This window comes from Saccopteryx bilineata, chromosome 6 (genome assembly GCF_036850765.1).
Source record: "Saccopteryx bilineata isolate mSacBil1 chromosome 6, mSacBil1_pri_phased_curated, whole genome shotgun sequence".
Taxonomy (NCBI): domain Eukaryota; kingdom Metazoa; phylum Chordata; class Mammalia; order Chiroptera; family Emballonuridae; genus Saccopteryx; species Saccopteryx bilineata.
Window position 1 is genome coordinate 129,908,292 of NC_089495.1, and position 15,929 is coordinate 129,924,220.

Consider the following 15,929-nt stretch of genomic DNA (forward strand, 5'->3'; position numbering starts at 1 on the left):
TTCAAAATCCTCCGTCCCTAATCATCGGTGTGCCTCCGTTTTCCCGCCTGGGATCCCCAGCGTGAGGCGGGCTCCTTTCCGCTCAGAGGTGCCTAAATGGGGCCAAGAGACAGCGTTCCTGGGGCCCCCGAGTCCCGTGAGGGGAAGCCTGGGGTGGTGGCCTCGCGTGAGAGCGGAGGCCGCTTCGCGGACGCGGGGATCCTGTGCCTGACGGTGCCTGGACGCGCGCTTCCGCTCGTGGGCCTGAGCCCCTGCTCCCGCCTCCCCCTCGCACCGGGGCCGCGCACGGTGCGCCGGGGGGGCGCGCACGCAGGGGGCTGGCCAGCCCGCGGCGAGGGGGAAAGTTGAGTTGGGAGAAGTTGGGAGCGGCGGGGACGCGCCCCGAGGTGGGCACGGGGCAGTCGTCAGGAGCGCGCGAAGGCGCCGGAGAAGGGGGAGAGACCCCCTAGACTCCTGGGGCACGAAGTCCAGAGCAAGCGGGTGAGCGTAGAGGTGGCCGTGGGGGAGGGCCCGGGCCGCGGAGGGAGGAAGGGAGGGGAAGGAGGGGGGGAACTCGGGACTTGGAGCCGGGAGGGAGTGGAAGTGGAGGAAAGGGCGGAGACTGGGGCGCGGGGAAGCGAGGGCTGAGAGAAAAGATGCGGAGGCGAGGGGAGTGCTGGTCGGAAGCGGGATACTGGGGCCATTTGCTTGAGTGCCCGGAGGCGAGTTGGCCGCGCCCCCTGCCACCAGGAGGGGGTGGTCACAGGGAGGCACCGCCGGCCCCCCAGCTCCTAGGTGGGCTCCAAACGCCGCCGCTCCCTTGCAACCCTTCCTCTATCCTTCAGGCCTTTGCAGGGCGCCCTGCCTGGGGGGAGCCTGGAGCCTTCGTCCCCAGCCTCCGGGGTGGGAGGAAGAGCGGAGAACGGGGGTGGGGTCCGGGCCAGGTAAGGACAGGGGTCAGGCAGAAGTGGGAGTAGCTGGGTGGGGATGGGAAAGACGAGCCCCGAAAAGTGGACCTGACGCCTGGGGGGCTGGCTTGTCTGGATGAGGAGCTCCGTGCTGGGTGTATGTGGGGGATCGGTCCTGCCTGAAATGCTGGGTCCACTTTATCCTTCTTCCGCTTCCCCACCTCAGCCAACCCCACCTCGAAGAGCTGTGGAATGTGCGAATTCATTTGGTTAATGCCCAAGTGGGGGTCTGGGGTGCTAATCCCTTGTGCAGGGGGAAAAGTGCTAATCCTCCGGGCTGGTCGGGGCTGGTCCCCGGAATGTGTCCCCACCCCGGATTATCGGCACTGATGCTCTGGACAGAAGCTGCTTTGTGTTCTAGGACGGTGGGGGAGGGGCGGGGGGTGTTGAAGGGAGGAGGGAGGATGGAGGAGCACATTGCGGGCACAGCCTGGAGGTAAGAGTGGGGCACCTGCAGGTGCTTGGGACACTCCACAGGCTTCCCAGCCCAGGGTCCCACCCTTTCCCTCACACCAGCCTTCCCTAGTTGAAGACCTCTCAGGGGAGGTGAAGAGAGCCATCAGCTGAGTGGCAGTGCTTGCCATGACGTGTTGCTTCAGCCTCCTCATCCTGGACGGATCCACTAGACCTATATATTGTTTGACCCTCCATTGGCCTGACTGCCCCTATGGTAGCCCTAAGTTGGGCAACCCTGAGCCCCCCAACAACACACTGGGAGTTTCAGTACATTTAGCTTCAGAGAACTTTGGGTTCCTCCCTGCACTCCCCCCCATCAATGGGTACCCCCTTTTGCATTGGTTAGGTTCCCTAACCACAACTCCGCTCCCCCTCCAGACACTCCTACAGTCACAGTCAGGAGAGTGGCAGCCGGGCCACTCAGACTTTCCTGGCCTGAGGGAAGGGGGGGGGATCGTGACTGCCTCTCAAGGCAGAACCTCAGGGTTTCTGTGCCCACTCTCCTCCAAGTTCGTCACGTGCCCCTCCCCCAGTATAAAGCTCTGCCTGGCCTGTGCCCACTACTCTCCCTCCCTCCCACAGAGTGAGTAGAGTTGGGCTCCTGCCCCTCCCCCAAGGGGCCTGCATCCCTCCGTGCCTGGCTTGCATCCAGGGATGGGGTCAAGTTATGCTCCCCCTCCCCGCCTTGGCCGTCTCCTCGGAACCCCTTCCTTGCCCTTTTGAATTCTCTCCAGAGTTCTTTCTTTTCCCTTCCTTCCTCTCCAAGTCCCTGCTCCGTGGGGTATCTCACCTTCCCCAGCACACCCTTCCCTGGACTCAGCCCACCTCCGCATGCCACTGCTCTTTCTGCTTCTGGCTCAGTCTGTGCTCTCCCTCCCTCCTCTATCTCATCCCCCCCCCCACACACACACACACATCACACCCATCCCTTCTGCAGGTCTGGGCCTTGACTCCTTCCTCTTTCTCCCACCTCCCCTTTTTTTTTTCAGCCTCTCCTACCTTTGGCTTTCTACTCCTCACTCCTTAGTCTCTTGGCCCTTTGTGGCTCTAGTCCTCACCTGTTTTTCTCTTTGTTCTCCTTTCTTCCTATAAATAACTCTCCTCTTCGCTCTCGCTGCCTCTGAGGTCCACTCTGAGGCCCTTTCTGGCCTGGGAGGATCCAGCGCAGCTGGGAGACTCCTGGCCAGCCGCGGGAAGCTCTGCATTCTGTCCTCCTCTGGGCTGGGCGCCCCCACCTGCCTGGGCCTGCTCTCACGCAGTGATTGCTCCTCCCCCCCCCCCAGGTTATGCCGCCACCTTGTTGCCCTGAAAGCCTCAGCGACAGTGAAAAGGGCTAAGGTTTGGCCATGAGCAGCGCCCCCCGGCGCCCCGCCTCGGGCGCAGATTCTTTCCGAACTGTGAGTATTGCTGGCGAAGTGGGCCACCCCACCATCCCTCCTCAAGCCACAGGTGTGCAGGTTGAGGATTCATGTGTCTGTGTGTGTGTGTGTAAGGCTCGGGAGTGAGGGGAACCTGTGACGGATTCCCAAGGGGCACTGCCATGCCTACCCTGGCCTTGCCTGGCGCTAGAGGTCTGAGATGGATATTAGTGGGGCGGTGGACAATCGGCTTCTAGCCCTGGGAAGGGATGGACTTCAGGCTCTTTCCGGAAGAGTTGGATGGTAGCCTAAGTGAGAGAGGAACGTTGGGGCCCTGGGTCTCTAACCTGGCGATGCACCTCCCCACCTGGCCGCCTCTGTGCTTCTGGGCGGAGCTCACTAGCAGTGACCGCCCCCGCCCCGCCCCCAAGTGCCACCCAGGCCCACCCCTCTTAGCCCCCACGTGGTCCCAGCCCCATTTGCCCCCCCATCCCGATTTTCCTGGGAAGTCTAATGATTAACCTTGAGTGCCATAATCAGCCCGTTATTGGTCACTTTGGCCCAGCGGTCACGTGACTGAGAAGGGACGCAGGCCGGTCCCCTCCCCCTCCTTCCCAAGTTCACCCCTGCAAGCCATGGACTTCCTCCTGCGCCCTCAGGTGCGAGGGTTCTCTACTTCCCCCCACCCTGGCTAGCGCCCCTTGCTTTCTAGATCTCTCGCTTTCCCCTGCCTATTGACGCTGCCCACGTGCTGATTCTGGTGGGGGAGGGCCCAAGCAATTGGAGGTTGCCGGGCTGGAGCTGTGGAAATGGGCTGGAGAGACGCAGCCCCCTGTCCTTTCCCTCTCCTTGTATCCAGCATCCCTGCCGCCCCCAGCATCCCTGCCGCCCAGGCCGCTCCCGATCCCACCTCAGAATCTCCTCAAGATCCGCCCCCTTCCTAACCCCCTCCCCTTGTCCTTCCGTGCTCTTCCTTGCTCTAGCCGCTCTAGCACTTCCACAGAGAGCACTCCATACCCCGCCCTTTGAGATCTTGATGCCCTTCAGGTCCAGAAGCTCTTGAGCAAATATTTGGCGCATTTGGAGCTGAGACCGGCAGGGGGTGGGTGCGAGGGCTGGACCAAGGCCGCCCGGCTGGGCAGCGGGCTGTTAGCTAGGCTGAGCTCTCCAGAGCGCTGGCCACCGCAATCCCGCTGCTCCGAGCCTGCAGGATGACTCAGGTGGGAGGGAGTGCGGGTGGGGTGAGGGGCGGGGCCAGGGAGCCTTGAAGGGACCCCAGGGGTTGCGGCAGGGGTGAGTGGGGGGCTCAGCCCCTGAGGAGGTGAAGTCCCGTTCCTGCTCAGCGGCTGGGCTTCAGTTTGAGTCAGAGCCCAGTCCAGGTCAGCGAGCTTGAGAGCCTCCAGAAGTTACTTTTAAATTGCCTCCAGCCAGAGGCAGTGTGTTCACCATCAGCCCTGTGAACTGCCCAGATCACAAACCCTGTGGAGAGGTTGGACACACAGGGTTTCTTTTGAGACTGCCAGAGCAGACAAAGTTCCACCTGCTCTGGCTGTCTGGATGGGTATAGCCAGAGTCCAGATAACCTGGACCTAGGGGACAGGCCGCTGGGGGGCAGGCAGGGGATCTGAGCCCCCAGTATTGGAGGGGACAGGCTTCTGGCAGTACTAGATCTCTAGCACTGGGTAGGGTGGAACTCTGGGGTGAGCTTCTGATGAGCCCGTGTCCTCTCTACCCCTTCTTCCTCACAGCCAGAGCCAGAGAGCTTGGGCCCCATCACGCCTGGGTTCCCTGAGCAGGAGGAAGATGAACTTCACCGCACCCTGGGCGTGGAGCGGTTTGAGGAGATCCTTCAGGAAGCAGGGTCCCGAGGAGGGGAAGAGCCAGGCCGAAGCTATGGGGAGGAAGACTTTGAATGTGAGGAGGAGACCCTGAGGAGGGGACAGGGGCCATCTGGCTTGACTGCCCAGCAAAGAACAGCTAGCTGGGGTCCTAGTGGGAGGGGCCTGGGCTGGGGCCTGGCCTGCCAGGAGTGAAGGGGTCAGGTTCCCTTTTCCCCGCAGACCACCGCCAGTCCTCCCACCACATCCACCACCCATTGTCCACCCACTTGCCTCCGGACACTCGCCGTCGCAAGACACCCCAGGGCCCAGGAAGGAAGCCTCGAAGGCGCCCTGGAGCCTCTCCCACCGGGGAGACCCCTACCATCGAGGAGGGAGAGGAAGATGAGGATGAGGCCAGTGAGGCTGAGGGTGCCCGGGCACTCACCCAAGCGTCCCCTGCCACCACACCCTCTTCCGTGCAGGTGCGTGGGATCAGGTTCCCTGGGAGCCATCAGTGGTGTCCCTGGCCTGGCCCCATCAGCCTACATGGGTTCTCTTTTCCAGTTCTTTCTCCAGGAGGACGAAGGCACTGATCGGAGGACAGAAAGGACCAGTCCCTCTCCCCCTCCACCACTACCCCACCTGGAGGCGGCTCCACAGGCCACCAGAGGGGCCCAGACTGGGTAAGCGTCCCCAGACAGAGGCCTCCCCTGCTGTTGTTGGCAGTGAGGTGACGTAGGAAAAGAAGTGGAGCCTCAGGGTCATCAGACTGGGCTTCCAATCCCGGTCCTGTGCTTCACTAGCAATTTGGGGCAAGTCACCTCTCTGAGCCCATTACCCTATCTGTAAACCGAGAATAATAGAACCTTTCTCACAAGGTGGTTGTAGGGATTAAAGGCTGGTGTGAGTCAAGGTTTTGGAATGGGTTAGCCTGGCACGAAACAGATGTGCAGTCTAAGCTCCCCCCCCCCCCGCCATCGTGACCTCCAGGCACCCTTTGAAGGCCTAAGGGTGTGAGAGGAATAGGAGACCTCCTGCTTGCACTTGAGGAACTGCCCGTCTGCTTTAGTTGTCATCGGGAGATGGCATCAGAACAAATTACTATGCCAAATGGCCTGGTTCGGGCATGGTGTCAGCACCAGCTGGTGATTGGTGTTGGGGGCGGGGGTAGCCAGAGAAGGCTGCCTGGAGGAAATCACTTTGAAGTAGCTCTCAAGGTCACTACTCTCACGGACCTTTGTTTTCTGGGTGCCAGGCAGTGTGAAGGGCTGCAGGGCAGTGAAGGGCACGGTGCCCCTTTGGGACGTGTACAGCCTCACCAGGCAGACAGGCCATGTGGGTGCTGCTGGGTCCCCAGCTGGGTCGGCACCGTGGGCACAGGCCTGTGGGTGGCCAGACGGCTAGTAGGAGGAGGGAGAGCTTCAGAGAAAGCCTGGCATTGCAGAAGTGGGTTAGACTGTGGGCAAGAGTGGGAGCAGAAGCAAGGGCACCGGTGGTAGGCGTAGGCAGAGAAAGCCTGGTGGTGGTGGGATTCTGGTCATGGGCTTGACCCAGTGGGAGATGGTAGATACCAGGACACACTGGCCATGGTAGAGGGAAAGGGGATGCCTGGTCCGGAGGACAGCAGCAGAGGTTGGAATCTGTGGGAGAAGGAGTTTGATCTTCCTCTTGACTATGGAGGGCTATCTTAAGGCTCATTTTCACGTACTTGACTCCATTTGGTCAGAGGTGTGGGACTCCGGGAGCCTTTTGATCTTGAATCGGTAGTTAGGGGTATGTCTGGGGAGGGAGGAGGGGTCCACACTGTTTTGGCTCCAGACTTCCACTTTTCCACACCACAGGAGTTGCCTCTGCTCGGTTTTGCTACAAAGGGTTTTTTCCCAGGGGGCTGAAGTGATCATTCTGGGTGCAGCCCATAGAGGGAAGGGCCCAATTTTTAAATGCCACCGCAGTCTGCTTCCAGAATCCTGTCTTTCACACCTGTACTCCCTAGAGCAAGGCACGCAGAGGGTGGGGTCCTCCTGCCTGGGTCCTGACTGAGAGAAGGGGCTGCTCTCTCTCTCTCTCTCTCCAGAGCCATGGAAGAGGTGGTGGCAGTGGCAGTGGCCAGCGGCACAGTAGGAGGTGGCGATGGTGGTGCCTCTGGGCGCCCCCTGACCAAAGCCCAGCCTGGGCATCGCAGCTACAACCTGCAGGAGAGAAGGCGCATTGGAAGCATGACCGGGGCTGAGCAGGCACTGCTGCCCCGGGTCCCCACAGACGAGAGCGAGGCCCAGACACTGGCCACGGCAGATCTAGACCTCATGAAGAGTAGGTGCTGCTTCGAGGCCAAGCCTGGTGCTCCTGGGAACAGGGTTAAGAGAGAGGGGGAGCCTGATCTTGCCCTGCCTTTCAACCCCCCCCCCCCACTCCTGTCCCAGGTCATCGGTTTGAGGATGTTCCTGGCGTTCGGCGGCACTTGGTACGGAAGAATGCCAAAGGGTCCCAGCAGAGTGGCCGGGAAGGACGCGAACCTGGCCCTACACCTCGGGCCCGGCCCCGGGTCCCCCACAAGCCCCACGAGGTATGGTTCTCAGCTTTATTTACACACTTCCTTCCTCTCCCCATGGCCCCTCCCTGCCTCTCGGACCAGCAGTGATCTCTCCAAGCACCACAGGTGCCACCCGTGGTTATGAATACCTTCCACACTGTTGATATCTGTGTCATGGCCAGGCTCTAGCAGCTGGCAGTGGACCCTTTGGACTAGAGACAGGTCTGCAGAGCAGTGAACTTCATTTTCCAGAATCCAGTTCCCTCTGATTCATTTGATCCTCCCATAACTTGCCAAGATGATGGCCCAGGAGGCATCAGCCATAAGTCAGGGACATTGATTGACCAAGGTCACTCAGTGACTTAGCAATGTTGCCTGCATTTTAGACTCTGAGCCTTTGGTCCTGAACCCTGTCATTTCTAGTGGGTTATTCTTTTAAACTGTTTTATTGAGGTCTAATAGACATACAGTAAAGGGCGCTTGGGCTGAGTGCTCAGTGGCTTTTTGCATGGTAGAGAGCCAGCTAATCTGACAGGACGTGGAACATTTCCTGCACTCAGAAGGTTCCTTCACGCCTCTGCCTAGAGAGGTGACTGCTCTTCTGTTATTCTCAATCCGTTGTGCTAGTTCTTGCAGGTAAATGGAATCATACACACTGTGTGCTTGTGCGCCCGCGTGCTTCTGTGTGTTTGGCAACTACTCACCAATCACTGCGAGTCGTCAGTGGTTTTTGTGCTTTTTCTTTAATCCCCCTGACAGCCCTTCAAGGTGTGTGCTATCACTCCTATTTTACAGATGAGGGAAAGAATGTCCCCGATTGGACTGTGACTCACCCAGACTTCATGCCTATGCTTTGTCCTATCCAGTGCCACATATCCCCCCCCCCCCACACACACACACATCTTGACACTGCTCATCTGAGAGCAGCCCCTGGGGACCCTCTGTGTTTCTGACTATGCCATCTCACCCCAAGGTGTTTGTGGAGCTGAATGAGTTGCTGCTGGACAAAAACCAGGAGCCCCAGTGGCGGGAGACGGCGCGCTGGATCAAATTCGAAGAAGATGTGGAGGAGGAGACTGAGCGCTGGGGGAAGCCCCATGTAGCCTCCCTGTCCTTCCGCAGTCTGCTGGAGCTCCGCCGGACCCTGGCTCATGGTAGCCTGCCCTGCCCTCCTCCCCCGCCTGTCCTGTCCCTAGGACACACGCTTCCCCTGAGCCAATTCTCTGAGGACCAGAGGACCACACTGGCCCCCCACATTTGTTTTCAGCAACATAGTGATTGGTATCACCAGAGCCTGGAGGAATTGCCTCTCTCACTGTGTGACCACCGGGCAGGACTGATACCACCCAGCAGCTCCTCTAAGGGACATTTTCAAATAACCGAAGCTGCTGTGTGTTGGATGCTAATGTGTTTTGTTTTGTTTTTTTGTATTTTTCTGAAGTGAGAAGCGGGGAGGCAGACAGACTCCTGCATGCACCCAACCGGGATCCACCCAACATGCCCACCAGGGGGTGATGCTCGGCCCATCTGGGGCGTTGCTTCGTTTCAGAGGGGGCGGTGGTGGTGGGGCATCCTCAGCGCCCAGGCCAACTTTGCTCCAATGGAGCCTTGGCTGTGTGGGGGGGGGGGGAAGGAGAGGGATGGGTGGAGAAGCAGATGGGCGCTTCTCCTGTGTGCTCTGACCAGGAATGGAACCCAGGACTTCCACATGCCAGGCCGGTGCTCTACCACTGAGGCAACCGGCCAGGCCTAATGTGTTTTTAAAGACAATTTTAATGGAAAGTCCTCAGAAATGACCCAACCTGTAGGACTGTGTAAACCTCCCCGAGTGACCTCAGGCGCTGACCTCTCGAGCTCGGTGTCTGATGTTTCTGCTCTTTGCTTGTTTCCCCCTTCCCACTGGGGAAATCACTCCCAGTTGCTGTCAGGAGGCCTGTTTCTAAGTAGTACCGAGAGCCCTGCTGGTCGGAATTATTTCTGAACTGGGAGTCAGTGGGCTCGAGTGAGCAGGGCTGGAGCAGAGGGGCTTCCTCACCAGACGCTATGATCCCTGTTCTGGCTGCTCAGGGCCTTTTGGTTCCGTTTGTTCTTCCGTACTGTGTTTTGAAAATTGACCTTGAGAAAAAAAGAATGACCTGGCGACTTTTTTTTTTTTTTTTTTTTTCAAATATTTTATTTATTGATTTTTTTTAGAGAGAGAGGAGTGAGAGAGAGAGACAGAGAGAGAGAGAGAAGGGGGAGGAGCAGGAAGCATCAACTCCCATATGTGCCTTGACCAGGCAAGCCCAAGGTTTCGAACCGGCGACCTCAGTGTTCCAGGTCAACGCTTTATCCCACTGCGCCACCACAGGTCAGGCCGACCTGGCGACTTTTGAAAGGACGTTCACATCTACATATATGGAAGAGCAGCTCAGAGTGCTGACTTGTGGGGAGAAGTCTAGAAAGTGTTCTGTGAGCAGCTGCTGCATGTGGGGGAGTTGAAGAGCCCAGTGGAGTGGGATGTCTTCAGAAGACGAGTGCTGCTGGGTAGACTAGGCTCCGGACGGCTATGTTGTGCGTTGGGAGGCGGGGGGGGGGGGGGGGGTACAGCTGGGGCCTAGCATGGATGTCAGGAGGCAGTGTGCAACTTGCTGACAGGAGGGACTTTCTAAAGTGAAGAGCTGTTCAGCTCGCGGGGGCAGCCTGAGGCCCCCGTGGAGGCTGCCTGCTTTCTGGCCTGGGTAGCCTCTTTGATGGCTGGGGTTCCAAGGCCTCAGCCAAGCCTCACAACATTCCTGGTGGCAGAGGGCGTAGGAAGGAACAGGTCAGAGAGGAGATGGGACTTGGGTCTCGAGCCCTGGTCTCGAGCCCTGCTCGTCATCCCCTGAACCGTACTTGCTGTGCCCTCATCCAGCTGTCCCTCAGCTCTGCTTTGTCCTTTCTGGGGATGAGTGTCCCCCAAATGTCATCCTTCTTCCAGGGGCTGTACTTTTGGACCTGGACCAGCAGACCCTGCCGGGGGTAGCCCACCAGGTGGTGGAACAGATGGTCATCTCTGACCAGATCAAGGCCGAGGACAGAGCCAATGTGCTACGGGCCCTGCTACTGAAACACAGGTGAGGCCACCGCCTGCTACACCCTGCCCTCCAGTCCCCAGTCCGTTGTTACCCTGATGACCTCACTGCCTTCTGTCCCACCAGCCACCCAAGTGATGAAAAGGAATTCTCCTTCCCCCGAAACATCTCGGCTGGCTCCCTGGGCTCCCTGCTGGGGCATCACCATGGCCAGGGAGCTGAGAGCGACCCCCACGTCACTGAGCCTCTCATCGGAGGTGTGGCGGAGACCAGGATGGAAGTGGAGCGAGAGGTGAGGGGAGAAGAGGACCCTGCCTGGGTGGAGGCTGGCCACTTCAGATAGGCTGGGCTGAGTTCTCTTCTCTTGCGTCCCCAGCGCGAGCTGCCACCTCCCGGCCCGCCGGCTGGCATCACTCGCTCTAAGTCCAAGCATGAGCTGAAGCTGCTGGAGAAGATCCCCGAGAATGCGGAGGCTACGGTGGTCCTTGTGGGTACGTGGGGCGAGGCTGGGGGCAGGGGTCCTGGCCAAGAGCTGGCCTGCCCATGTCTTGCTCTTGCCACGACGGTCCTGTGCCCCCAGGCTGTGTGGAGTTCCTTTCCCGGCCCACCATGGCCTTCGTGCGGTTGCGGGAGGCAGTAGAGCTGGACGCGGTCCTGGAAGTCCCTGTGCCCGTGCGCTTTCTCTTCCTGCTGCTGGGCCCGAGCAGCGCCAACATGGACTACCACGAGATCGGCCGCTCCATCTCCACCCTCATGTCCGACAAGGTCAGTGCTGCCCCAGAACCCAGCCTTGGCCCTGGCCCTGGCCCTGGTTCTGTGTCCTATGTCCTCATTGACACCCGGTCCTGCTTCACCAGCAATTCCACGAGGCGGCCTACCTGGCTGACGAACGGGAGGACCTGCTGACCGCCATCAACGCCTTCCTGGACTGCAGTGTGGTGCTGCCACCCTCAGAGGTGCAGGGCGAGGAGCTGCTGCGCTCTGTAGCTCACTTCCAGCGCCAGATGCTCAAGAAGAGGGAGGAGCAGGGCCGGCTGCCCCTGGGGGCTGGGCTGGAGCCCAAGTCAGCCCAGGATAAGGGTACGGGCCAGGGCCATTGTGGGCCGGGGCTGCCCTAGGCTACCCGGGGTAGGGCGGGCTGTCTGTGTGTTTGTGGGGAGGTGGGGGTGGCTGCGGCAGGCACCCTGATGGAGGCCTGGGCTGCAGCGCTCCTGCAGATGGTAGAGGCCGTGGACACAGTGGATGACGATCCCCTTCGGCGGACTGGCCGGCCCTTCGGGGGGCTGATCCGCGATGTGCGGCGCCGCTATCCGCACTACCTGAGTGACTTCCGGGACGCGCTCAACCCCCAGTGCCTGGCCGCAGTCATCTTCATCTACTTTGCAGCCCTGTCTCCTGCCATCACCTTTGGGGGGCTGCTGGGTAAGGAGAGGCTTCTGGTGGGGAGTTGGGGGGCGGGGAGTGCACAGGGCCCTGCCGCCAGCTCCTGAGTGGGTTCCTACCATCCCAGGAGAGAAGACACAGAACCTGATCGGGGTGTCGGAGCTGATCATGTCCACAGCTCTCCAGGGCGTGGTCTTCTGCCTGCTGGGCGCCCAGCCGCTGTTGGTGATCGGCTTCTCGGGGCCCCTGCTGGTCTTTGAGGAGGCCTTCTTCTCGGTGAGGGTCCACAGGTGACCTGGGGGCTGCCCCTCCTCTTATCAGAACCAGTCAGTCCAGCCCCAGGCCCTGGATCTGACTGGACCTGTCACACCCTCGCCCCTCAGTTCTGCAGCAGCAACAACCTGGAGTACCTGGTGGGCCGTGTATGGATTGGCTTCTGGCTGGTGCTTCTGGTCCTGCTCATGGTGGCCCTGGAGGGGAGCTTCCTGGTGCGTTTTGTCTCCCGTTTCACGCAGGAGATCTTTGCTTTCCTCATCTCCCTCATCTTCATCTATGAGACCTTCTCCAAGTTGATTAAGGTGCGCAGGTCCCCTCCGAGCACTGGGCTGGGTGGGGCAAGGCTTTGGGACGGCAGGGACCCAGGGGCGGACTGCCCTCTCTTGTTCTTTCTCTGGGGTGAGGTCAGGCTGGCCCTGAGGCTCCTCTGGCTACAGTCCGTGGAGCCCATAGAGTGCAGGGCTGGTTTTCCCTTCTGCCCCCCTCCAAGCCCTGCCAAGTCACCAGTACATACCGGGGCTTGGAATCAATCTTAACATTTTTAAGGCCCTGGCCAATGGGCTCAGTGGTAGACCATCAGCCTGGCATGTGGAAGTCCTGGGTTCGATTTCCGGCCAGGGCACACAGGAGAAGTGCCCGTCTGCTTCTCCACCCATCCCCCTCTCCTTCCTCTCTGTCTCTCTCTTCCCCTCCCACAGCCAGGGCTCCATTGGAGCAAAGTTGGCCCAGGCGCTGAGGACAGCTCTATGGCCTCCATTCAGGCACTAGAATGGCTCTGTTGTAATGGAGCATTGCCCCCTAGTGGACTTGCCGGGTGGATCCTGGTCAGGTGCATGAGAGTCTGTCTCTCTGTCCCCTCTTCTCACTTCAGAAAAATACAAAGAAAAACAAACATTTTTAATAACAAAGGTGATATGTTTTTTTTTTAAGTATTTTTTTAAGTCTTTATTATTTATTTATTTATTTATTTATTACAGAGACAGAGAGTGAGTCAGAGCGAGGGATAGACAGGGATAGACAGGGACAGACAGGAACGGAGAGAGATGAGAAGCATCAATCATTAGTTTTTCATTGCGCTTGCAACACCTTAGTTGTTCATTGATTGCTTTCTCATATGTGCCTTGACCGTGGGCTTTCAGCAGACCAAGTAACCCCTTGTTGGACCCAGTGACCTTGGGTTCAAGCTGGTAGACTTTTGCTCAAACCAGATGAGCCCACGCTCAAGTTGGCGACCTCGGGGTCTCGAACCTGGGTCCTCTGCATCCCAGTCCGACGCTCTATCCACTGCGCCACCGCCTGGTCAGGCCAAAAGTGATATGCTTTTAAAGTGGCAGGCAACCCAGAAATGTAGAAAGGCAGAGGTGTGAGAGGACAGACACAGTCACAGCACATCAGGTCCGTGTTGGTGACAGGCTGTTGCCTGTGCTCCACATCCTGCTCTTCCAGGCCTGGCTGGAGCCACACGTTCCAGCTGCCTTCCTGAGCTAGAGCAGCCTCTGTCTTGATCCTCTGTTGCCTTGTGCTCACATCTGTTCCTCAGGGTTATTTTCTTCATCGGCCAGACAGGCTCCCTGAGGGCAGGCTGGCCATTGCTGCCCTGCCTATCCCCTTCAGTTTGTACAGCTGAGCCTGGACATCTTGCTGGCATTGCTGAACAAGTCCTTTGTCCTCTTTCCAGATCTTCCAGGAACATCCCCTCCACGGCTGTTCAGTCTCCAACAGCTCCAAGGCAGATGGTGGCGGCGAGGCAGATGGCAGCAATAATACCACGTGGGCTGGGGCCGGAGCCATGCTGGGGCCGGGGAATGGGAGCTCGGCCGGGCCCTCTGGGCAGGGGAGGCTCCGGGGCCAGCCCAACACAGCCCTGCTGTCCCTGGTGCTCATGGCCGGCACCTTCTTCATCGCCTTCTTCCTGCGCAAATTCAAGAACAGCCGGTTCTTTCCTGGCCGGGTGTGTGGGCTGGAGGCCTGAGGGAGATGGGAGCCAGGGGCAGGACGGGGTGACTTACAGGAGCCAGGTCCGGAGTAGGGCGGAGGCCTCTGGTCTGAGCACAGTGCTCGCTCACAGGTGCGGCGGGTGATCGGGGACTTTGGGGTGCCCATTGCCATCCTCATCATGGTGCTTGTGGATTACAGCATCGAGGACACATACACCCAGGTAAGGCAGAGCGTGCATGCGTGGAGGTGAGAACTCTCTACCTGCTCTAGGCTCTGGGTATTCCTCTGCAGCTGGGCGCTGCCCTCAGCACTCACCCTGCCTGGTGCAGCTCAGGGCTCCCCCACCAAGGCTCCCCACATCCCCTCCCCGCAGAAGCTGAATGTGCCTGATGGATTCTCAGTGACAGCCCCTGAAAAGCGGGGCTGGGTCATCAACCCCTTGGGGACAGACGGCTCCTTTCCGGTGTGGATGATGGTGGCCAGCCTGCTGCCTGCCATCCTGGTCTTCATCCTCATCTTCATGGAGACACAGATTACCACGTGAGTGCTGCCGACAGAGGGGGGTGCTGTGCTGAGGGGACCTGCCCGGGTTCGGGCTGTACCTGGTGGGCACAGGGAGCCCACAGGTTTATCCGGCCCGCTGGGGCAGGGAAGGAGCTGTCCCAGAGGGCAGAGGGCGGTGCAGAGTGGGCTTGGCTTCATGACAGATCTCTGGATGGAATGAGCAGGGTCCACTGGGTTCCAAAAGCTGGGAGCCCTGAAGAGACCCTGTTGTCCGCTGAGCCACCTGGACCTCAGCGCGCGCACATCTTGCGCAGGCTGATCATCTCCAAGAAGGAGCGCATGCTGCAGAAGGGCTCAGGCTTCCACCTGGACCTGCTGCTTATTGTGGCCATGGGCGGCGTCTGTGCCCTCTTTGGCCTGCCCTGGTTGGCTGCTGCCACTGTCCGCTCTGTCACTCACGCCAATGCGCTCACCGTCATGAGCAAGGCTGTGGCACCAGGGGACAAGCCCAAGATCCAGGAGGTCAAGGAGCAACGGGTGACGGGGCTACTGGTCGCAGTGCTTGTGGGTACGTCGTCTCTTGCTCTGGCTGGGCCTGGGGGGCCTCATGCCCACGAGGGGCGGGGGAGCCTTGGGAAACAGCTGTTTCTCCCCCTCCTCCCCAGGCCTCTCCATGGTGATCGGGGACCTGCTCCGCCAGATCCCCCTGGCTGTGCTCTTTGGGATCTTCCTGTACATGGGGGTCACCTCCCTGAACGGCATCCAGTTCTACGAGCGGCTGCACCTGCTGCTCATGCCACCCAAACACCACCCAGATGTCACCTATGTCAAGAAGGTGAGACCCCGCTCAGAAGGCGAGACCCCTGTGCCTCTGCCCCCTCCTGGACTGTGCAGGTCACCCTCTAACCTCCCACCGCCCCACTTTGGCCAGCCACCAATCGGTCTTGCAAACCTGGCTCTGGTGACCACCTAAGACAGAACTTCTGTCCTCACCCACGTGGAGGGGAAAGGGGTCCTAGGTTCTCTGGATGTGGCAGACCCAGATGGCCCGCCGGAGACCAGGTCCCTGTGGCTGGAGAGAAGCCGAGGCTCACCGGTCCCTTCGGTCCCCTCCTGCCCTGCCCGCCCCCAGGTTCGGACCCTGCGTATGCACCTCTTCACAGCCCTGCAGCTGTTCTGCCTGGCCGTGCTCTGGGCCGTCATGTCCACAGAGGCCTCCTTGGCCTTCCCCTTCATCCTCATCCTCACAGTGCCACTGCGTATGGTGGTGCTCACCCGCATCTTCACGGAGCGCGAGATGAAATGCGTAAGGCTGCCCCCCATCTCCTGCCCCCCCCACTGCGGTCCGTGTTGAGGTACCCTCCTGACTCTGTCCTCCCCCACAGCTGGATGCCAACGAGGCCGAGCCTGTGTTCGATGAGCGCGAGGGCGTGGATGAGTACAATGAGATGCCCATGCCTGTGTAGCTGCTGCCGGGAAGGACAGCTGACAGATGGACAGACGGACAGAGGGAACAGGGGCTGGGGGTCCTCTCCCAACTTCTTCCCTCCTCATTTTTATTTAAGTGAATAATTTAAAGTCCCCTTATCCTCCCTGGTCCCCCCAGTAAAAGTGCTCTGGCCTCCACCTATCCCTGGTGTTGTCTCTGGGGGGGGCAGATGGGG

The 15,929-nt window shown here is 59.7% G+C and overlaps 1 protein-coding gene across 4 annotated transcripts; it reads left to right on the forward strand.

The window, feature by feature from the left end:
• Nucleotides 1-302: 302 nt before the first annotated feature.
• On the forward strand, nt 303-15,895 carry SLC4A2 (solute carrier family 4 member 2). Of its 4 annotated transcripts, XM_066234830.1 has the most exons (24): nt 303-480; nt 825-923; nt 2,687-2,800; nt 4,510-4,675; nt 4,822-5,063; nt 5,146-5,264; nt 6,656-6,891; nt 7,002-7,144; nt 8,085-8,265; nt 10,071-10,206; nt 10,291-10,456; nt 10,541-10,655; nt 10,745-10,929; nt 11,022-11,244; nt 11,371-11,586; nt 11,675-11,823; nt 11,931-12,125; nt 13,502-13,774; nt 13,892-13,981; nt 14,135-14,301; nt 14,580-14,833; nt 14,931-15,100; nt 15,398-15,571; nt 15,651-15,895. In XM_066234830.1, the coding sequence occupies exons 3-24, from the start codon at nt 2,750-2,752 to the stop codon at nt 15,729-15,731; spliced, it is 3,732 nt and encodes a 1,243-aa protein (XP_066090927.1). In that variant the 5' UTR covers nt 303-480; nt 825-923; nt 2,687-2,749; the 3' UTR covers nt 15,732-15,895. The 4 variants fall into 4 exon arrangements, with proteins under 4 accessions (XP_066090927.1, XP_066090926.1, XP_066090928.1 ...); XM_066234829.1 differs by lacking the exon at nt 825-923; XM_066234831.1 differs by lacking the exons at nt 303-480; nt 825-923 and adding an exon at nt 632-774.
• The last annotated feature ends 34 nt before the right edge of the window (nt 15,896-15,929 follow it).